At 33.9% G+C, this 22,739-nt stretch overlaps 1 protein-coding gene across 1 annotated transcript in view; it reads right to left on the bottom strand.

The window, feature by feature from the left end:
- Window positions 1–269: 269 nt before the first annotated feature.
- LOC150099802 (serine incorporator 5-like) overlaps window positions 270–22,739 on the bottom strand; it is a 293,435-nt gene continuing 270,965 nt past the window's right edge. Inside the window, exon 13 of the mRNA XM_090404186.1 lies at window positions 270–658. Coding sequence (XP_090260312.1) covers window positions 604–658 — 55 coding nt within the window. The 3' untranslated portion in view covers window positions 270–603. The remainder of the gene's footprint in view (window positions 659–22,739) is intronic.

Genomic DNA, 22,739 nt, shown 5'->3' with positions numbered 1-22,739 from the left:
ACATTATTATCATCATCCCAAGACCAAATGGAGTCAAATTCTCATCTACGGGATATAAGATTGACTGGACCATGTAAATACAGTGAATTATGGGTTGAAAATTTCAATGTGGTTTTATTCAATACAGTTACCTGACTGACTACTAGCTGGATAAACCACCCTGAACATTTCATAAATTAAGCACCAAGGTGAAGTGCTTAATTTTATAATTAAGCACCAAGGTGAAGTGAATAGTATACTACAGATGTGAACCTAACATTTTCCCCACATTTGTAACTAAATGATTTTTATTCTATTTTCTTATCAAACAGTTTACATGAAGTTTAGTAGAGTACTAATAACTTAGCATTTTTAATTTTTCAAAAATACATGTATAAAATATGTCAAAATTGTTCTTTATTAAAAAAAACACACTTTAACAACAAATACCTCATGCCTTGTGAATAAGAAGAGTGCAATTCATTCAAGAAGTACAAAATGTTTATACATATATCAAAACGTTTTTAATATACAATGGTCATAATATACATTTGTGACTGTTTTAAATATACTATTTTGCAGAAATACTACATCTTAACAGATTAAGAAAACAAGCAGTGAAGGTTACTGCATGTCCATTAAAAACCTTTGGTTTTGGATGTTGGAGACCAGCAATTCCCTAGTATTAAATATACCAAAATATCATAGTTACAAAATGACATACTATACAAATATGAAACATACAATAATTCACCTATTATCAGATTAGTTCAATGACGGATATTAGAAGTGACACAGTTAGACATTAGAGATATGATGGCCATGAATACACTGCTGCTGATGTTTTGTTTGGCACAATATGTTGCAGATATACAAACAACTGCCATTTTCCGAATTATCCCATAGCTAATGTAATTTTGCAATGATAATGCAAAAAATAACAATTTTTTAATGTATTTCTAATTACCCTTTCAATATAGTCGTTAGACAGAAAAGGTATTGCTCACTTTAGTCTTTGTGATAATCATTTATCTATATTGTGTTATATCATATATTCAGTGTGTTACCATAAATTACTATGTACAACCAACTTTCACTATAACAAACACCATTATAGCAACTCATAATAACAAACTACCAAAATGTCCTGGCCAAAGACCTGATACTATTATGACAGTTCACTATAGAAATTTCCAACCTATAATAACAAAATATTCCTCTGGTCACTAAAGGGTTTTTTTTTTTGTAACAGAAATTGACTATATTCTTCGTGTTCCTCTTTGGATTTTGTAGTCTATGTTTATTTCATTGTGGTCATTAAAAAAAAAAAATAATTTTCTGATCTTTTCTTTAATAAATTTAGTTTAATCCTTTATCCAAGTGTAAGCAAACAAAGTTTGCACCTGAAAATATCTTCAGGACTGAGGTAAGGTGGTACATTCCTTGGCAACTCATAGCAAAGGTGGACCAACCTCTCATCACTCCTTGTCTCATTATCTCCCATAATGCAAAGCACGTCTCCTTGCAGACATGTATACTGCTATGCATTAAGGGAAGGGCCACTACCCAGACCAGTTTCGACCTTTATTGAGGTCTCGTCAGTGGGAGGCAGACCCAGAGTGGTGATACTAAAGCAGAAGCAATGGAGAGGTCATATTTACCTATACGAGTTGCCAACTGGTACCACCTTATTATTAAATTACTCTGGATTTAGAGAAAGATGTTGGAAGTTTATTTGCACTTGGTTAGACTATAATAAATTTAGTTTAATCGTTTGTTTACACTTGGATAAAGGATTAAACTAAATTTATTGTAGTCTAACCAAGTGCAAAATAAACTTCCATGATCTTTTCTTCGCTTTTTATAAATAAAACTATGCAATTCACAAGAGATGGAATACTAATATGAAACATTCTTTTTAAAATCAGAAAGCTATTTTTTTTTAAACATTATAACATACTTATAAACTATGTAGGATAGAAAACTCCCCCTGTAGGAATGATAACATATGAGCATGCACACAAAATATACTGTATTGCATTCATTCATTCTTGTTAGGAGTACTAAAGTAGTACCAATAAATCCAAATAGCAAATAAACTATATACTGAATATAATGCATCTGCCAATAAAATATCAACAATTAATAAGTGTTTAACATTATTTAGAACTAAAAAGGAAACAAATAAGATAAGGGCATTTCTTTTCCACATCGGCACTTAAAAATAATAATAATAATAAAATTTAAAGGAACTTATTGCTCAGTGTATTTCTGCAAAAATTTGAATCCTAAACACTGACATTTCATGCCAGGAATGTGAATCAGAAATTTTAACATACAGAATTTTTTTTTTTTTTATTTTGAGGAAGGAGGGGGTATATGGGTTCATTAATGAAGTATAAACATTAAAACAATTGTGATTAGTAAAGTGCTTTAAATTCAGCTTGTGTTACAAAATCTAATAAAGCTTAAAAAATTCTAATCAGACGAATCACTTTAACTGATCTAACCTAACCTGCATTGAAAATTGCACAATAATGTCTGTGAAGATGTAGCATTCACGAAAGACTACACTAATCATATCTACATGCATAGGTATGCACATAAGTGATTTTGTTCAACTATTATCAGGTAATCATTTGTATAACCTGATAAGTATTTATGGCAATTTCATAACTGAATTTAACTGGTCATATTTTTTTTAAGATGATCATTTTCTTTTTTTTAAAAGATTTGTCATGTTGATTGTAGATCACCTGTATAAGATACTGCACTTGAACTCTTGATTATTTCAGTCCTAGGAATCAAAAATCATTTTTCATGAACATGCATCTCTCATTGAGGCAGAAATAGCTCAGTGTTAAGTTTAGCAGGGTGAATAAAATTATAATATAGAAAAATTAATTCAAGTTCCATTTTGTCTCCTAGAATGGAACAATGTAGAAGAATCAAGCAAAAGATGCAAAGATATGATAAAAAGAGAAATAGTAGAAATTAATTGAAAAGAACTGAAGCCAAAAATAATGAGTTCAGCAGGAGAATAGGAATGCAGATGGAAGTGCAATTGAGGCTTCTGCTATGAGGCATAGAAAAACAGGAGGAAATATATAATTAGTTGCTGCTATAAGCTAGAGGGGTGGGGGTATAAGGGAAAATGTGGACAGCATGACTGGCCAATTGCCACAATGAGTGCAGAACAAAGATTTATAGGGGATTTCAACCAGGAACAGTCATATAGATGGAAGGAAATGGAATTTATACAGCTCATAAGGAAAAACTACTTGAGACAGCATATAATGGAGGGTACTCAGGGTTCGAAAGTGCTGAATCTGGTGATAGATTCAGAAAACTTTTCAGTTACAAAGGCAGACACATTGGTTTCGATTAGGAAGAGCAATCATGTGGTCATAACCTGGGAGATTGCTAGGCATGCAGACTTTTCAGTTAAGAAGAGCTGTTTGTGGAAGCAGCACAGAGCAAGTAATTATGACAAGCTGAGGAGCCATTCTGCAGCACCATGGCATAAGGATCTGAAGGGGGGGGGGGATGTTAATAGTGCAGAGGAGATGATCATGGGAGTGTTCAAAGAAAGCAGTATTAGACTAAATCCAGGATCAGGAGAATAAATCATATAGGAGTTGTTTGGGTAACATTGTTAAGCACAAGCTCCAAAAAAAATGTTGTGAGTGGTATATGGCTGGCCTGGTTGGCTGAGTGGTTAGCATATCCTGCCGTGGGCATGGATGTTTGTGATTGTTTGTGAAAATACTAGTGGTGGTGGTGTAGTTGCAGTTTGTAGTAGTTGGACTGATTGGTAGAGAGAGAGAGAGTTGTAGAGTAGGTGCCCTCCCTTGATGAGCCTTTGGACTCCCTGGAGGTGTCACGTAATAATAATAAAGGTAATCAGCACACTCATAAGCAGTACAGAGCACAGGCAAGAAGACGAATACAATAAAGGAAGTTAAAAGCAGGTTATGAGAGAAAACTTGTTGAGCAGGCCAAAGAAATTCCAAGAGTTCTTTCACTATATGGTGAGTAAAAGGGAGACTATGGAAAGATAATTTTAATGTTGATGGTAGAGAGGTAACAAAAGCAGATAAAATAGTTTAGCTAATAAGATGTGGAATTAGGAAGTTTTGTGAGAATAGAGGCACATGGACTGAGGTACTTAGGATATTGTTGATGCAAATCTTAATGCAAATAAAGATGAGATTAAATGATCTATTATTACCCTGAGAATTCCGAGAATATGCTAGGGAATTGGGTGCTCATTTAACCAAGCTGTTTAAGTATAACTTTGATAAGATGCAGTGCTAAGAGGATGGAAAGAGGGTAAAACAGTTCCATTGCATAAAGCATGCTCTGAGGTAGAGGTAGCAAATCAGACCAATCAGTATTTGAGAAGTGGTGATTTAAGGTATTGGAGAAGTTAGTAAAAGGCAGAATTCAGAAATGGATGGATTGTATTATCTCTTATGATACTGCTATAAGAGGTAATACAGTCTTGCCTTAGTAATTTACTCACTTTTTATAATAAAGTGAAAACTGTGATGGAAATGGCTAAGCAACAAACTGCTGGATTTTGCAAAAATTTTTTTAGCAGGATATCACATGGAATTCTGCTACATAAATTGAAGTAAATGTGGCTAGATGTGAAACTAATATGGATAAGAGGGTGGCTGATGAAAAAAAAAATAACCCATAAAAAACAGTATGAGATGGAAAAAATGAATTCAAGGAAAGGTAGGTTACAAGTAATGTAGTGTGTGTGTGTGTGTGTGTGTGTGTGGTCTATATTTTGTGGCTGCTGTTTAACTTATACTTCAATGATATAGGAAATGATTCAAGGGGTAATATACAGTTGTTTGCTAACAATACAAATCTTGGTAGAGCAATAGTTAATTAGGATAACAGAGATTCTGCAAGTAGACTATATGGGAAAAAGGATAGCAACTGCTAGTTTAGTTTAGCAAAGTGTAAAGTATGGAAGGATGATCTCACAAACTGTTTAGTGAGATCATCATTTAGTATAGAATGTCACAATCTTGGTCACTTATTTTTGGATCCTCTCATTTCCGTGTTACAAAGGTGTTGTTCAACATGCAGATTAGCTGGATGTTGAAAAACACGCTGCCAAGGATAGAAAGGTTATTATTCTTTAAGGAGGCTACATGTGAACTACTGTACACATATCTGGTTGCCTGGATTCCTTAGAAATACGGAAATGAGAGGATCCAAAAATAAGTGACCAAGATTGTGACATTCTATGGCATATTATGAGAAAATTCTGAAAAGACTGAAAGTGTGGGGAAGATAAGGCTAGCTGACAGATGGAAAAGAGGGATATGCAATAGCAACATATGAGTTATTAAGGGGTATTAAAGGACTGACAGATTATTATTCTTTCCCCAATACATGCTGCCACTAAGAGAGGGAACAAGGGACCACCCACTGGAAATTGTAAAAGAGTGTGGTTAGTAAGGGCATGGAATAGATCTTTTATCTGGAGGGTGTTGGAATGAGTTGGGCAGATGTGAATGCTGAAGAGTTTAAGGAAAAGTATGACAGGTATTGTGTGAATAATGCCCACTGTGGGCTTCCTACAAGTCTGACTCCATGGAGGTACCTGAGAGAATAATAAAAATAAACCAGATCCACGGATAAACTGTTGCAAAACAATATGGCTGATGCTCAATTGCCTAAAGTGGTCTGGAAATTCTTCTGATTTAATTCCAAAAGAAAAACTCAGATGAATGACAAATGCAAGCCAAGTTGATTTGTGCAATAACAAATATGATTTCACAATGAACAACTGAATGACATTGCAAAAAAAAACTCAATGCCTTTTATATATTTCAAAAGTGAAGTATTCACAAAGGCTGAAGTATTAAATGCAGACAGACCCTGAGATACACAATAATTACAGACAGTGCTGATGCTCAAATGATATGTGGAGGTTGACGCTCAGCTCCACATGGTGCATCGTCCCAGTTCCTGTATATTTTGTGCTGTGAATGTATCTATATAGTGTTATGCCTATTTTCATGTTTTTGGTGTTTTTTCTAATTATTATTTACAATGGCTGGTAGCAAACATGCCCCTGAATCAAAACGTGAACCATCTTGCAAACATACTGCAATCGATCTAGAGATGAAATTATGGATAATAAAGAAATATGAAGGTGGATAAAACTTATCAAATATAGCACACTAACTCAGTCTTGCAACATCGACAGTAAATACTATAGTAAAAGTTGTCTTGCGTATTAAAGAACGTGTTAAAGGAACAGCCAGCATGAAAACAACCATAATAACAAAAAAAAAAAAAAACATGAAGGAGCACTAAGAGAGACGGAAAAATTGCCTACGATATGGGTGGAAGACCAGATTCAGAAACATGTTCCTTTGAGCCTTATGACAATACAGGCTAAGGAAAGAAGTTTATTTGAGAATCTTAAGGGAAAATATCCTGAAGGAACACAGTCATTTGCTGCAAGCAATGGTTGGTTTCCATGTTTTAAAATCGTGTGTCATAATGTGCACACATCTGGCAAGGCTGCTAGCAGTGATACTGAAGCAGCCACGAGTTAAAAGATAGCATGCAGCGACAATTTCCTGTTAATATGTTGTGTTACCAGCACTAACATGTGGTCAAATTGTAAAATATGCTGTATTTGGTGTGTTCGGTGTTTAAAAATTGTCTAACTGGATATGGTGTAAAATGTATTTTTTATGTATTTAATACAGGATGTTTGTAATTTTTTTTATTCAGAAACATGTTCCTTTGAGCTTTATGACAATACAGGCTAAGGCAAGAAGTTTACTTGAGGACCTTAAAGGAAAATATCCTGAAGGAACACAGTCGTTTGATGCAAGCTACGGTTGGTTTGCATATTTTAAAAATCATGCTGGCTTTAATAATGTACACACATCTGGTAAAGCTGCTAGCAGTGATACTGCAGCAGCCATGAGTTAAAAGATAGCGTGAGTGACAATTTCCTGTTAATGAATTGTGTTGCAGGCACTAAAGTGTGGTCAAATTGCAAAATATACTGTATTCGGTGTGGTCTGTGCATATGGTGTAAAATGTATGTATGTATCTTTTATGTATTTAATACAGGATGTTTATCATTTTTTTTATTACTTAATATTTCTTCATTGCATTACATGTTTATTTTTTGCATATGTGATTGACATGACAAAATCTATTACGAAATGTCGACATTTCATAATAGATTAAGGGTAAAAATTATGTGTCTGGAAATTAAATATTTTTCTCCAAAATATTTACACATATTAATTCATATTCTGCACATTGTTATACACGAAACCATAAAATGTCCTAATAAGTGTCAGCTTACAATTGTACATCACAAAGCACAGGGTATTTCACTAATAAATTCATTTAAAAAAATATTATATTATTTAGTATTATTAGCATCATATAGGGTTATATGCAAGATACCATAAGATTCAAAGATTATTAGATTATTAAGATTCAAAGATTATTAGATTATTAAGATTCATAAGATTATTGTATATATATATACAAGAAATTATATAATTCTTAGTATATACTAAAGTAAACATAATGCTATTACAAAAATGTGTTTGAGGCCAGTTTTATGTTTCTGAGAAGAAAATTGCAATGTCAAATGGTAAAACCAAAATATGTTTTGGGCATCTCTAAGCAATATCATTTTTCTAATGACATCTCCAAAAAAAACTCAATGCCTTTTATGTATTGATGTGATAAAGTTAACACAAACTTCATTTGAACAAGGACTGAAAAACTAGATAACAGAAAATTATACAGGACACTACAAGTAGAGCAATTTTATACAGATTACTCTACAGAGATTTAACTACCTATATCCAAAATTCAGTACTTTCCTCTTACTGTATTCATGGGTCATTTAAAAGTAAAATACATCATTTGACACATTGTTCCTTAATTCAAATAAAATGCAAACAACATATATAATGCAGTAACATATAATAAACATTTTAATTCTTAGAAAAGGGGTACACAATAGCTTAATTAAAGAAAACATTATTGTACTACATTTAGAATGACAAGTTAAAGATTCTGTAATGGGCACACTGAAACCAGATTTACAAATTATATGAATAATAAGTATACATTGCAAGATTCTCTTTTGGGACCTCTATTCACCATAAGTGTACCTATTACACAACCTATTTCATTTCCTGCTAATTGCTAGGTTGGATAATTATTATTTTAACATTCCAACAGAAGATGTAAGTCCATCCAGGATGGCTAATAACAAAAAAAATTATCTAATTCTTAGCAAATACTAAAGTAAACATATGATATTGCAAAAACTATGTTTGAGACCAGTGTTATGTTTCTGAGAAGAAAACTGCAGTACCAAATGGTAATAATATACCAAACAAAACCAGTTGAAGAATGAAACAATCAGCAACAGGTGAGCTACATATACAGACTATCACTCTTAAGAACAATAACAGGTGAATTATCATATATAGTAACATCATTTATATTTATTTAATATTTAATTATGTAGAGCGATTTCTACTTGTTAAGGGAAAATGTACATGAAAAGCTTGTATTTAGTTGTGTGAAATATCAACAAAAAAATTGATTAAAATAAATGACTGCTCCATAAAACATAACAAGTCACTAACTGGAATTTCATATAATATCTTACTCTGATGTCAGGCAAGTAGAGGGGCAATCATAAAAAAATTTTTAAGATAAATACAGAAAATCAATTCATATAACTATAAAGTGAGTGCATTATGTCTGCAAATTGTGAGTGTATTCGCTGCCAAGTTTGATGAAAAACTAGAAATTCTGTGAAAGAAAATTCTCTTATCTTTTTATGAGTAGCTACCTCACTTCCCATTGAAAAGCTGTTAGAAAAAGTTCCTCTGGAAATAGGGCTTTTCAACCAAAGGGCAACATAACCTATGATTACATTACAGAGGCATGACAAAACCACTGTAACAACACAAGACATTCAATGCTGACTGTGATTTACTAGAGCAATACAATAAAACATGCTCTCACTTGCACAAGCAGTAACTTGTTCAGATACCTGTTACTGCACTGATACACAACAAGACCATGCTACAGGTAGTGCAATTTATTAAAGAAACAAGATCGGACATTGTACATAAATCTTATCATCATCGTTTGTGTTGAAGTTTCTGGGGAAAAAATAAATGGAGACGTTGGAATGCAAATAAATAATTTACTGACTGAAATTAATTATTTACAAGCCGATATTTTGTTAGTTCAAGTTAGCATTATCAGAGGCACTTTAACGAAACACACTTAGTGAAGACACAAAACACACAAAAAAATGTGTGTACATAAATATTATCATATTTATGATACTTCAACTTCAACAAGAATGATAAATAATTGTTAAAGTACCTCTGATAATGCTAACTTGGGATAACAAAACATTGGCTTGAAAATAATTAATTTTAGTCAGTAACTTGTTCAGAATTATTTATTTGGATTCCAGTGTTTACATAGTTTTTTGTTCCTGACTCTTCAACATGAATCACATCAACAGCTATGGAAATTTGACATGGGAAATACAATGTCATTATTATTATCAGACCTCAAGAGAGTCAAGGATTCATCCAGGGAAGCCACATAACACTCACACCAGTCATACCTTCTCTTAAACTCATCCACACTTTATGCAATAAATATAATAAAACGTTTCACTATATATGAGAAAGGCTGATAATAAAAATTATGTATACAGGAATTTTACAAATATAATACGTTATAATTTTTGTTTTTACACATAATGCAATAACAGTTATGATTTACTAATACAGTTAAGATATTTCAGACTTTTGTAGGAAAATTATAACAGAAATATGTCTCTTTGCATTTGTCTTGTGTTCCTGATTACATGTTTAAAATTAAATTTAAAACTAATTTTTGATCTAGAATGAATGTTCAGAAATATATATATATAGTTCAGTATTCATATATAGTATTTCTAAGATAGAAAAAAAATCATAAACAAAATGTTAATCTGCCAGAGAAGTACATATAATACATACTGTACAATCTTTATTATTTTATATTCATTTTATACACAGTTACTCCAAATATATGCAAATTTCATTTTAACAAACATTTAAACAAACAACATTCAAGTGAAGCTGACCTGCATAAATATAAGAGGATATGATGAACGAACAGAAAAATACTCTTTAACATGTGTTATTAATATATTACTTAATATCATATTTATTAATGAAAAATAATACAAAAGTCGTAATAACAAAACCAACCAATGACGTAGATTATAAAGGAACTATTACCATACTAGCTGCATATGGTACAATAGTTAAATCATTTTCTAAATATATTTACAAATAGCCTTTAAATCACTTACATAAATTGCTTCTAATTCCTAACAGAGTTCAGCGACCACCTTTGCAAATTTACTTCTGTCTTTAGTCGCTGTGATTAAGTGCTATGTATTCAGTTTAGTCCAGTTTTTTTTTGTGTTGTCTAGCCATGATACTGTTCTTCTTCCAGGATTTCTCTTTGTATTGATTTTACCTTCTAGAGTATCCATTCCAATGGATACTCTAGTATCTTTCCAATATCCACAACTACTGATGTTTATAGTAATGGATTGGCAAATCAGCAGAGTTCCATATTTCAGACAAAGTGGTAAGTTTCATTTTACTGGATTAGCATAACTGATATCATTAAAAGTGAGCTCTTGCATTATTTTGTCACTCTCATCTTATATCACTGCTGATCAAGAATGCTTTGAAAAACACTCATTTGATGATAGATATGAAAAATCCATAAGTTCTTTCTTACTATATAATAATAACCACCACCAAAATAATAATAAATGAACTGCCATCTAATACAGTGATGTAAATAAATACAGCTTGATTGCCTTGTAAATTTCATATTACTTAGACGATGAGGCTAAAAGCTATAATATAGCTTTTAGCCTCATAATTCCCACAGACAATTTCCATAATAATGGAAATTGTCTGCGGGAATTATTAATAATGTAAACTTAATTAGGTGGTAATATCATAATATTCAGTACAGTTTTCCTTGAGGGTGTGTGTGTGTATTAGGAAATGATGAGACAATTTGGAAATTTTAACTTGAAAAGAAATTCCTGTTCTCAGAGTTATCTTAAACTCTGAGAGATCATTAGAATATAACAGCAAATCCATTAAGATAAATCAGTACCTTAAACAGAGATATCACTGATTCTATATTCTCATTGGTGAGAGTTTTCATCATTATGCTCTAAATCTGGCTATCAGGGGCAGATGTGAGTGCATCTGCTTCTGACAGCCAGGTCTTACTAATGCCTACAGTCCCAATGCATTCACCAAGACAATGGACTCTATCCCGAATATTCAGGACATGTCACCTGCATGCTTTTTTGTATACTCATTTCTGGAGTCTGCATGATCCACATGGAAACTTGCAGAGCTCTATTCTTATGTAATGCCTTACTTATACTGACATCCTTAATAAAACTAAACCAGATGAACATAATCATTCTTTTCTCATAATCATTTCAATGATAATGCACATGCCTATCATTAACATTTACATAATATGGTTGCTCTTTCACATAGATTCTCATCATTCCTCCCATCAATATTTCCTCTGAAAGAATCTTCAGACATATTAAATAACTATAGTGATAAATTTGGTAAGGAAATCAGTAATACAAAAATAGAAATAGGTAGAAAAAGAACAAACAATTAACTGCATTCTCACCAGTAACCCAATAGAATACTTTTATTATATTTTGTAACACCTCCAAGGAGTCCGAAGACTCATCCAGGGAGGACATCTACTCTACAACTCTTTATCTCCGCCACTCCATCCACCAAACCTCTACTACTATTATCATCATCATCATCATCATCAGTGCCATCTATTGCACACCACCACTACTAGTATTTTTTGTCTGTAAATTGCATGTGTTCTGAAAGACCAATTTTCTATATGTGGGATGAAAAACCGAGTTTCCAGGAAAAAAAACTGCTACCTCCATATGAGATTGGCTAACTTAACTTCAATTCAGGTACAATTTTTAATGAAAATAGCAAATTAAATACGAAAATAGATAATAGAATAAATAAAGCTGATACAGTTAGAAGGCAGTTGAATAACTGTATATATGAAACAAGAAGAAATCAGTGAAAATGCAAATTAACTATATACATGACAGTGTTCCAATACTTCACTCTTTTATCAACTAACAGTTGATAAAAGAGTGATGACTACATATATCCTAAGAAAAGAATTTCATATTTGCATTTTTCATACGGCATCCATGGAGGAATCATACTAAAAATGCAAATATGAAAAAAGAATAACATTATTAATAGAAAAAAATGCATATGCACATCTAATATCTGCTCGCCTGGGTGGCTAACATATCTGCTCTCCAACTAACAGCTTGCAGGTTTGAATCCAGCCATGAGAGTAGATGTTAGTTGGATCTCTTGCTTTCATCAAACACTGCACTTCCATCCAGCAACAATTTGTCCAGTTCACTTACTCCAAAGCCATGCAGTCCTTCACATCACATCTGTATAATTTCATTATTCCCTCTAATACATGCTGTACATGGAGATGAACCAACTAGCCTTTAGATGGAGATGAATTTCATCATGTAGTTTAAGACCACTGACCCACTTATTGGAGGCCTCAAGTGTTTTGAGTTCCTTGTTTAGTCTAGAGAGCAGTCGTTCTTAAGCTGTGGGTTGCAATCTCTTCAGGAGTTGTGAAAAAGATTCTGGAGGTTGCAGTAAACATCGATAAATGTAAGTAAATTAAATATTTATCATAGAACGGCTGAAATTATTATGCACTAAATCCTTTCATTCTACCTTTTGCTAATTTCCTTATTTGTATTTGCATATGCAAAGTTTTAAAATATAAAAGTTAATTATATAATACTAAACATAAAGTATATGTAAAAGTAAAACCCTAACTTAACTAGAACTGCCAGAAGTCACTAATAATTTCATCTTATGACAAGGGATTAACAGATAAAAAAAAGTTCAAGAACCTGCACTCAAAGGAATATGCAGGGTTTCTGAATTATGTAAAAATAAAATAAATTTATTTTATTTATTTTTATTTATTTTATATATTATATTTATTTTCTTTATATAAAAATATAAATAAAACAGAGAGTAGTGTTGTGCTTAATGTTGCTAAAGAACTCCAGAAAAGATAAATGCTCTTTTGTGTAAAACCTGGTGCTATTGTTTGCATTTCAATATATTATTGTTTATTTTTGATAACTTAGTGTCTGCATAATTATTGGCCTTGTGGATTTGTTACTGTCTTTTTCTAATTGAATTTTTGAATCTTGCCTTGAATGAAACATAATGGCAGCATGCACGAGGTCAACAATGCAAGCTGTCAGCAGCACAACTAGGCAAATGACGCAAAAATCAAATGCTATTAATGATGTAGATTTCTCAAAAATGATTCTATGTCATGAGTGCAACATGCATGCATAGCAAAATGTGCAAGATGTGTTTGTGGAGTGACTGAATGGGAGATGAGAAAAAGTATGGATTTGTAAGAAGTGTGCTATTTTGTGAGACAATGAGTTAATGAATGAAACCGACTAAAGAAATGAAAGTTAGTGTAAATGAAAGCAAACAAACAAAAGCTAGTGAGACTGAGGAAGTGAAATATTGCAAGAATGAAGAAGCAAAAGCAAGTGATAAGGGAGTGAAAGGAAGTATGAATGAGTTAATGGAAGTAAGGTGCAGCAGAAAGAGAGGTAGTGAGACTACAGGAGCACCAGAGAGTGAAACTGCCAGAATGCAAGATTTGAAGAAAGTTATTCAAAATGAAATGAGGAATATGCAAAGTGATATTAGTCATTTAGTGAAAAGAAATGACAGTGTGCAAAAGAAAGTTTGAAAGGAAACAAGCAAGAGAATTAGCGGTGGTTGCAGGGACAATAATTTTAAGTGGGCATAAGGAGAATGTAAGGGTGGATATCAGGAGGTCATTGAGGAGAGTGAAAGATAACAGTATAGTGGGAAAGGATGTCAGTGTGTTGCCGAGGTATAACAATGATGAGTTGAGATGGAGAGTCAGAATCATGAATGGTATCCTGGCAGAGATGTGTAAGGAGAAGGGAATGCAGTTTGTGGATGTACAACATGTATTTGAGGGAATAATGAAATTATACAGATGTGATGTGAGGGACAGCATGGCTTTGGAGTAAGTGGACTGGACAAATTGTTGCTGGATGGAAGTGCAGTGTTTGATGAAAGTGATGCGAGTGTTTGATGTGAGTGGGATAGTTGAGACTGAGCAGTATAAACTGCTGTATAAGACTGAGCAGTTATATCGTAAGCAGTTATAAAGGTGACTGGGCAAAGGCAAGTGTGTTGTGGGAAAAGCAAGCCAAAAAGTGGCTTGGGTAGGACTAGTAAGAGACTTAAAAGTGAACTGCTGTGTTATTTACAAATGCCAGAAGTATCAGAAATAAGGAAGATGAAATTGCTTCACTTATTGAGTTCATTCACCCCAAAATCATTGAAATAAGTGAACCATAGCTGAGTGGATGATAATCTAATGGGAAGAGAAATGGAAGGGTAATGCCAGATGATTGGAGCAGAACTCTCATAGTACCCATATATAAAAAGGGAAATAAAACTGAATGTGAGAATAACACAAGTATTACTCTACTGAGTGTTCCTTGTAAGATATGTGCAAGTATACTTGAGAAACGATTTGAGAATAATTGTGGAAGAAAAGCTTGGTGAAGAACAAGCTGGATTCAGGCCAAATAGAGCTGTCAGGATTAGATTTTCACTTTACAACAAATAGTTGACAAATCATGGTAATATAACAAAGATATGTATTTAAGTTTTGTAGATCTGACAAAGGCATACGACAAGGTGCTAAGAGAGAAGCTATTCAAAACGCTACAGTTATATGGTGTTAATGAGGCATTATATCAAGCAATACTTAGTCTTTATTTGAGTTGTAAGTCAGCAGTTAGAATTGAAGGAAGTACAGGAAGATTGTTTAATGTTAAATCTAGTGTCAGAAAAGGATGTACATTATTCCCTCTGTTATTCAATATCTATATGGATCACATTACGAAGGAAAGTGGCATTAAACCAGATATCAAAATTGGAGATGTTAATCTCAACTCTTTACTCTATCCAGATGATGTTATACTTCTAAATAAATCTGCTACAAGTCTGCAAGATTCCCTGACTAAATTGAATAACTCTTGTAATAGATTTGGTATGATGGTCAGCAATAACAAGACAAAGACAATGAAAATAGGCATAAACATTGAAAATAACAACTGCATTTTGAATGGAAAACCTATAGAACAAGTGAAACATTTCAACTATTAAGGCACGATTTTTAGTGAGGATGGTAAATTAAATATGGAAATAGACAACAGAATCAACAAAGCTGGTATGGTAGGAGGCCAACTGAATAAATTTATATGGAATAAGAGAGAAATTAGCCAAAACACTAAATTAGCTGTATACAAAACAGTGTTCAAACCAATTTTACTTTTGGATCTGATAGCTGGGTCAGAAGTAAAACACTTGACCAAAGATAGAGATGGCAGACATGAGAGTCCTGAGAAAGATGGCATCAATGGCAATATCATATTAAAAACGAGGATATTAGGAAAGAACTTGACATTGTCAGCATCCAGGAATGCGTTAGCAGAGCTAACCTCAGGTGGTATGGTCACTTAAACAGAATGGGAGAGGAAAGATTAGCAAAACAAGTGTTCTCTGCCAGGTTGGCAGGAAAAACACCCAGAGGAGACCAAGTTATAGGTGGAGTGATACAGTAAAAAGTGCCTTAGAAGATAGAAATATAAGATCTTATAATGTTGGAGTCTTGACAAGTAACAGATTGATTTGGAGGAAAATTGTAGATAGGTAGTTAGTAATGATGTAATTTTTCATGTAGTACTATCATATCCTGTACACCCCGTTGAGGATATATATCAAGAATTTGATGATGTCGTTAAATGTTATTGTGCAATATGTTCACCTCCCCACTAGAAAAATGGAACATTTTCTATAATGAAACTTAATATCAGAACTGGTATCCAGAGACCATTTTACTGATGCTATCACCAAACCAAGAAAATTATGTCTGCAACCACTAAATTATTAAGCATACATTTAGAATTAAAGGTACTGTATAAATTTACAATTAAAATATAGTCAAGAGTAAATGACAAATTTTTGATAGTTTTAATTAGAAGACGTAGAAGGGAGCCTATTAGTTACCTTTAACCATATACTTTTACTTGTCCTTTCGCATCAATGAAAGGATATTTGCTGATGTCTTCTTTGCACATTTTTCACCTTCAGCTGAAAGATGAAGCTAACTAGTCTCAGGTGTAGATGCAGGATTTTCCCTCACAGTAACTCAGATTTTTCATTCTACAATGGAGACATACCAGTCATCAAAACCTTTAATAAGTGAAGGCAATGAATGAAATACACTGGATGATTGACCTCCTACTCAACCAATTAACTTCATTCATTGCTCTTTACCCACTGACTAAGTAACGACAGGGAGCTGTGGTGTCAGCAAGCTAAACAATCTCAAATCCATGTCAAAATGTATCACATGGTTTATTCTAGGTGCAACCAACAGCAAAGAACAAGGTAGTGAAGAATGCTTACTTTTTTTGTACCCATGGCCTGTCTTATAAATAAATCCCATTGCATGGGATTTATTTATAAGACAGGCCATGGGTATGTCTTATAATTATATTCTCTAACAACGCTTATGCCAACATATATTCGCAGAATATAATTTCCATCAACTAAGAAAGTTTTCAGTATTATCTCAACTGGTCTAGTGCCTAACGATGAAACCTGAATGAATTTTATATAATGTATACATTCTTTTTTTTGGGTCACTTAAGGGTCAAAGTCATAACTGGATGATACCTCCACATACCCTTTAAGGGATGTGAACCAAATGGGTTCAAATGGAGCTTCTGGCCTAATGTCCACTCCTCACCTTCACATGGTACACTACATTAGTAGGCATCCACTGGGTATTGAACGAAAAATGACAGTAGCAAATTATGAGATTTTGTGATTTTTATCACAAAATCAAGATGCCTCCCAGTTAGCCATCATGAAACCGCATCATTTTGTGAAGGAATGAGGATGAATTATGATAATATAGACTTAAATATAGTTGTACATCAGCAGTAGAAATTGAAAGAAATACAGAAAGATGAGTTGATGTAAAATCAGGTGTAAGACAAGGGTACACTATCTTCACTCTTATTCAGCATCGCATTATGAAAGAAAGTGGCATTAAACTTGATATAAGAATTGGAGATAACAAACTTAGCTTTAAATGTATTCCTAAACAAGTCCAGTGCAAGTCTTCAGGATTCTCTAGCTAAACTAAATAACAACCGCAACAAATTTGGCATGAAAATCAGCAATAAGAAGACCAAAACTATGAAAATAGGCAAGGGACTGCAGTCCAAATGGAAAACCTACAGAACAAATAAGATATTTTAGGTAATATGCATGGATTTTAGTGAAAATGGCAAATTAAATATGGAAATAGACAACAGAATAAGCAAAGCTGGTATGGTGGGGAGCCAGTTGACTAAATTTATATGAAATAAGAGAGAAATTAGCCAAATCACTAAATAGCTGTCTAAAAGACAGTGTTCAAATCAGTTTTGAGATACAGATCTGAGAGCTGGGTTAGAAATAAAGCACTTGATCAAAGACTAAAGAACAAAGATATGAAAGTTGTGAAAAAAATTAAGGGAGTGAAGATGGCATCAATGGCAAAATCATACGGGGGTTTAAATAAAGTAGTGGCAACAATGTCAGGAGACAGTTTGTAACTCGAATGTTACTCTTGATAGAGAGAGATGCACTAGCTGTATGTACTGTACATGAGCACAAGGCGATAGATCATTCTAATAAGTGTCTTGTGTGGAGAAGTGGTTAAAGTTAACATCTCCATGTGCAATGCCATAAGGCAGTGTTTCCGCAGACCACAGGGGTCCGCAGGATAGTTTATTTTCATTAAACTTTATCTTATCATGTTGCTCACACCTGGGATATTTGCAATGTATATCTCTGGCTCTCTGGCTCAATGAATATCTCTCTGGGGTGCTTAAGGGTCAAAGCTGTATAACTGAGAGGAGACCTCCACATAGCCTTTAAAGGAATGCGGAGAACCGACCAGGGCTTCTGACCTAATGTCCAATCCTCACCTTCTCGTGGTGCACCCTGTTGGGTATCTACTTTGATACTGAACGAACGAGGATGGGCTGGCAATTTGGGATTTAGCCGACCAAATTGTATTCTTATTGGTTAAACCAAAATAAAAAATGATGGTACAACATGACAAAATTTCATGCCGGCTGGGGTGTCGCCCGGTTAAACAAGGCCCCGTTGTCGCCCCGTTGTTTTCGCCAGGGAACCAGGGCGAACAGCGAAAAGTCAGCTACTGGAACAAATCTGAAAACAAACCCCAACTCAACATCACCAGAGTTAAAGATCGGTACTATCAACGTAAGAAGCCTGAATGGCAAAGAAATGGAGCTAGCTGAGGAATTAGATAAGTACCAGATCGACATAATAGGGGTGACTGAAACAAAAAAGACCAAAACTGGTGAGATCTTTCTGAGCAATAAATACAAAATGTTATATTCAGGCAATGACAATCAAGGAAAAGAAGGAGTAGCCATAGTATTCAACACAAAATACGAGGCTAATCTTCTTGAATGGCAGTCAGTCTCAAGTAGAGTAATGTGGGCAAATATGAGAATGGGGAACTGGACAATGAGACTTATTTGTGCCTATGGTCCCACAGAAGGTTCTACTAAGGTAGAAGTGGAGGAATTTTTTGAGGCTTTAGAAAAAGCAACTGACACAATGAAAAAGGAAAAGTTGATCCTTGTTGGGGATCTAAATAGTAGAGTAGGAAATGATTGTGAGAGACACAAAAATATTTTGGGAAAATTTGGAGAAAAGAGCAAAGCTAATAATAATGGCAAATATCTGTTGGATTTCTGCTCAGGACATGGACTGGTTATTACTAACACCATGTTCCAACATAAAAATGTGCACAAATTCACATGGAGAGAAGAGGCTAGGAATAAGAAAAGTCTCATTGACTATGTTATTGTTGATAGTGATGTTTTCTCCCTGGTGCAGGACACCAGAGTGTACAGAGGATTTGAAATTGGAAGTGATCACTATTTAGTCTTGAGCAGGATAAAATTGAATTTCATATTGAAAAGAATAACATGTAAGAAAGTTTTAAAGCGAATAAAAGTTGAGCAGCTCTCAGATGTGAACTGTAGACTAAAATACAGAAATATTATTGAAAAGAAAATGAAAGAGTTTGAGAACAGGAATCAAACCTTGGAGATTCAGTGGCAAACTCTGAAGGAAACATTGATTGATTCTTCCAGAGAGGCATGTGGTGAGGTTGTGTGCAAGGATAGAAAAATCAGAACTCCCTGGTGGACACAGGAAGTTAAAGAGGCAGTGAAGAAAAAGAAGAAAGCATATCAAAAGTTCCTGGCAAACAAGTCAGCTTTTACTCTTACAGAATACAGAGACAAATGTAAGAAAGCTAAACAGTGTGTAAAACTAGCTAAACAAAAGTCATGGGAGGACTTTGGCAAGAATATAGAAAATAAATATCAAGAAGGTGGCAAAATATTCTGGAGGTTGTTGAAGAAGCTTAGGAATGGAGGAAAGAGTGCTGTAAAAGGAATTAGAGATGATAAAGGTGAAATGAAAACAGGAGAAAAAGATATCCTTGAAGTATGGAGTAATTACTTTGAAAAACTGCTAAATGAAACAAGCAGTGATGACAGCACAGTGATAAAAAACACTGACCAGGCATGCAGTGAGGAATACATATCCATACTTGAAGTAGAAAAAGCCATCAAAGGCTTGAAATGTGGAAAGGCAGCAGGAGTAGATGATATTCGACCAGAAATGCTGAAGTATGGTGGTATAAGAGTCTTACAGTGGCTGCACTGCATAGTTCAGAAAGCCTGGACAGAGGGACGAATTCCCGATGATTGGAGTAGAGCTCTCATAGTACCCATATATAAAAAGGGAAATAAAACTGAATGTGAGAATTACAGAGGTATTTCCCTACTGAGTGTTCCTGGCAAGATCTACGCAAGTATACTTGAGAAACGGTTGAGAAGAATTGTGGAAGAAAAGCTTGGTGAAGAACAAGCTGGATTCAGGCCAAATAGAGGCTGTCAGGATCAGATCTTCACTTTACGACAAATAGTCGAGAAAGCATGGGAATATAACAAAGATCTGTATTTAAGTTTTGTCGATTTGGAAAAGGCATATGACAAGGTGCCAAGAGAGAAGCTATTCAATACGCTGCAGTTATATGGTGTCAATGGGGCATTATATCAAGCAATACTTAGTCTTTATTTGAGTTGTGAGTCAGCAGTTAGAATTGAAGGAAGTACAGGAAGATGGTTTAATGTTAAATCTGGTGTGAGACAAGGATGTACATTATCCCCTCTGTTATTCATTATCTATATGGATCACATTATGAAGGAATGTGGTATTAAACCTGATATCAAAATTGGAGATGTTAATGTCAGCTCTTTGCTTTATGGGATGATGTTATACTTCTAAATAAATCCGCTACAAGTCTGCAAGATTCTCTGACTAAATTGAATAGCTGTTGTAATAGATATGGTATGAAGGTCAGCAATAAAAAGACAAAGATAATGAAAATAGGCAGAATCATTGAAAATGTCAACTGTGTTGTGAATAGAGAACCTGTGGAACAAGTAAAACATTTCAGCTACTTAGGCACAATTTTTACTGAAGATGGTAAACTAAATATAGAAATAGACAACAGAATCAGCAAAGCTGGTATCGTGGGAAGTCAATTGAATAAATTCATATGGAATAAGAAAGAAATTAGTCGGAACACTAAATTAGCTGTATACAAGACTGTGTTCAAACCAATTTTAACTTATGGATCTGAGAGCTGGGTCAGAAGTAAAACACTTGACCAAAGACTAGAGACCGCAGATATGAGAGTCCTGAGAAGGATTGGAGGCGTGAACAGATGGCATCAATGGCAATATCATATTAAAAATGAGGATATTAGGAAAGAACTTGACATTGTCAGCATCCAGGAATGTGTTAGCAGAGCTAATCTCAGATGGTATCGTCACTTAAATAGAATGGGAGAGGAAAGATTAGCAAAACAAGTGTTCTCTGCCAGGTTGGCAGGAAAACGACCCAGAGGAAGACCAAGATATAGGTGGATTGATACGGTACAAAGTGCCTTAGACGATAGAAATATAAGATCTGATAATGTTGGAGTCTTGACAAGTAACAGACTGATTTGGAGGAAAATTGTAGATAGGAAGTTAGTAATGATGTAATTTTTTCATATAGTACTGTCATATCCTGTACACCCCTTGAGGGTACATGGCAGGAATTTGATGATGATGATGATGATCTCTGGCTCTTGATGTCCATGGTTTAAGTAAAATTTAACACGAATGTTGGCACCGTTACTTCTTCCTTTTGTAAAGCAGAGGTGAATAACCAACCCTTTGTAATTTAATAAATTATAATTTATAATATTATATTGGGTTTTAGATTTATAATATTATAATATTATAATTTATATTCTAAATAAATTTTATAATATCATACAAGTGTGTTTTTCTCGGTTTAATATTCAGTGTTTCTGCTTTTGGTCAAATAATTCAGTTCACAACGAAACTTCTGATTTTCAATTTGTTCACGATCTTATTTAGATATGGATCGGTGGTTAAAGTATGGATCATTGAAACGCAAAACAGACGATAATCCGAGTGGATCTAGTGTTGTCGAAAATAGTACTAGTGCAGATAAAGTTCTTCCCCTTAAAAAATCACGCAAATATTGTCCATCATATTTGCAAATGGGATTTTCCGTTCTGAATAAAGACTGCGAAGACAGACCACAATGTGTTCTTTGTTGAGAAGTGTTATTGAATGAATCTATGAAACTGTCGAAGTTGAGATGCCACCTTGAAACAAAACATGGCGAATCAGTCAATAAGCCAATAGAATATTTTCAAAATAAAAAACTGTAATTTTGTAGCTCACAGAATTTAGTTAAGGACATTGTGTGTGGAACAAAATATGAAAAGGCTGTTCTTGCCTCTTACAAAGTCACCCTTCTGATCACTAGAAATGGATAATCCCATACAATTGGGAAAGATTTAATTTTTCCTGCAGCAAAAGCAATAACAAAGAACTTGTTAGTGAAAAACATGTCAATGAGGGGGTCTCTAATATCGTTATCTGACAATAGTGTGAAAAGAAGAATCGACAAGATGGGTCAAAATGTGAAAGATACTTTGCTAGAACGGTTACGTCATAGTGAATATTTTGGGTTGCAGTTGGATGAAAGCCACAATATTTCAAATAATGCTAATTTGCTAGCTTTTGTGTGATATGAACACAAAAATAAAGTTTGTGAAGACATTTTATTATCTGAATCGCTACCTCTTCATACAACTGCTGAAGCCCTTTTGAAAGTTGTCAATGACTTCAGAACTACAAATAAACTTCAATGGGAAAAATGTATAGGTATCAGCACAGATGGTGCTCAGGCAATGTCAGGAATACATAAAGGTTTGGTTGCACGTATCCAGAAAGTCGCACTTCTTATGAAATG

This window comes from Typopeltis vanoorti, chromosome 14, assembly GCF_054136105.1.
Source record: "Typopeltis vanoorti isolate ZY-2024b chromosome 14, IOZ_Tvanoo_1.0, whole genome shotgun sequence".
In the NCBI taxonomy this organism is placed as follows: domain Eukaryota; kingdom Metazoa; phylum Arthropoda; class Arachnida; order Uropygi; family Thelyphonidae; genus Typopeltis; species Typopeltis vanoorti.
Note: the sequence above shows the minus strand (reverse complement) of the source record. Positions and strands in the feature narration are given on the sequence as shown.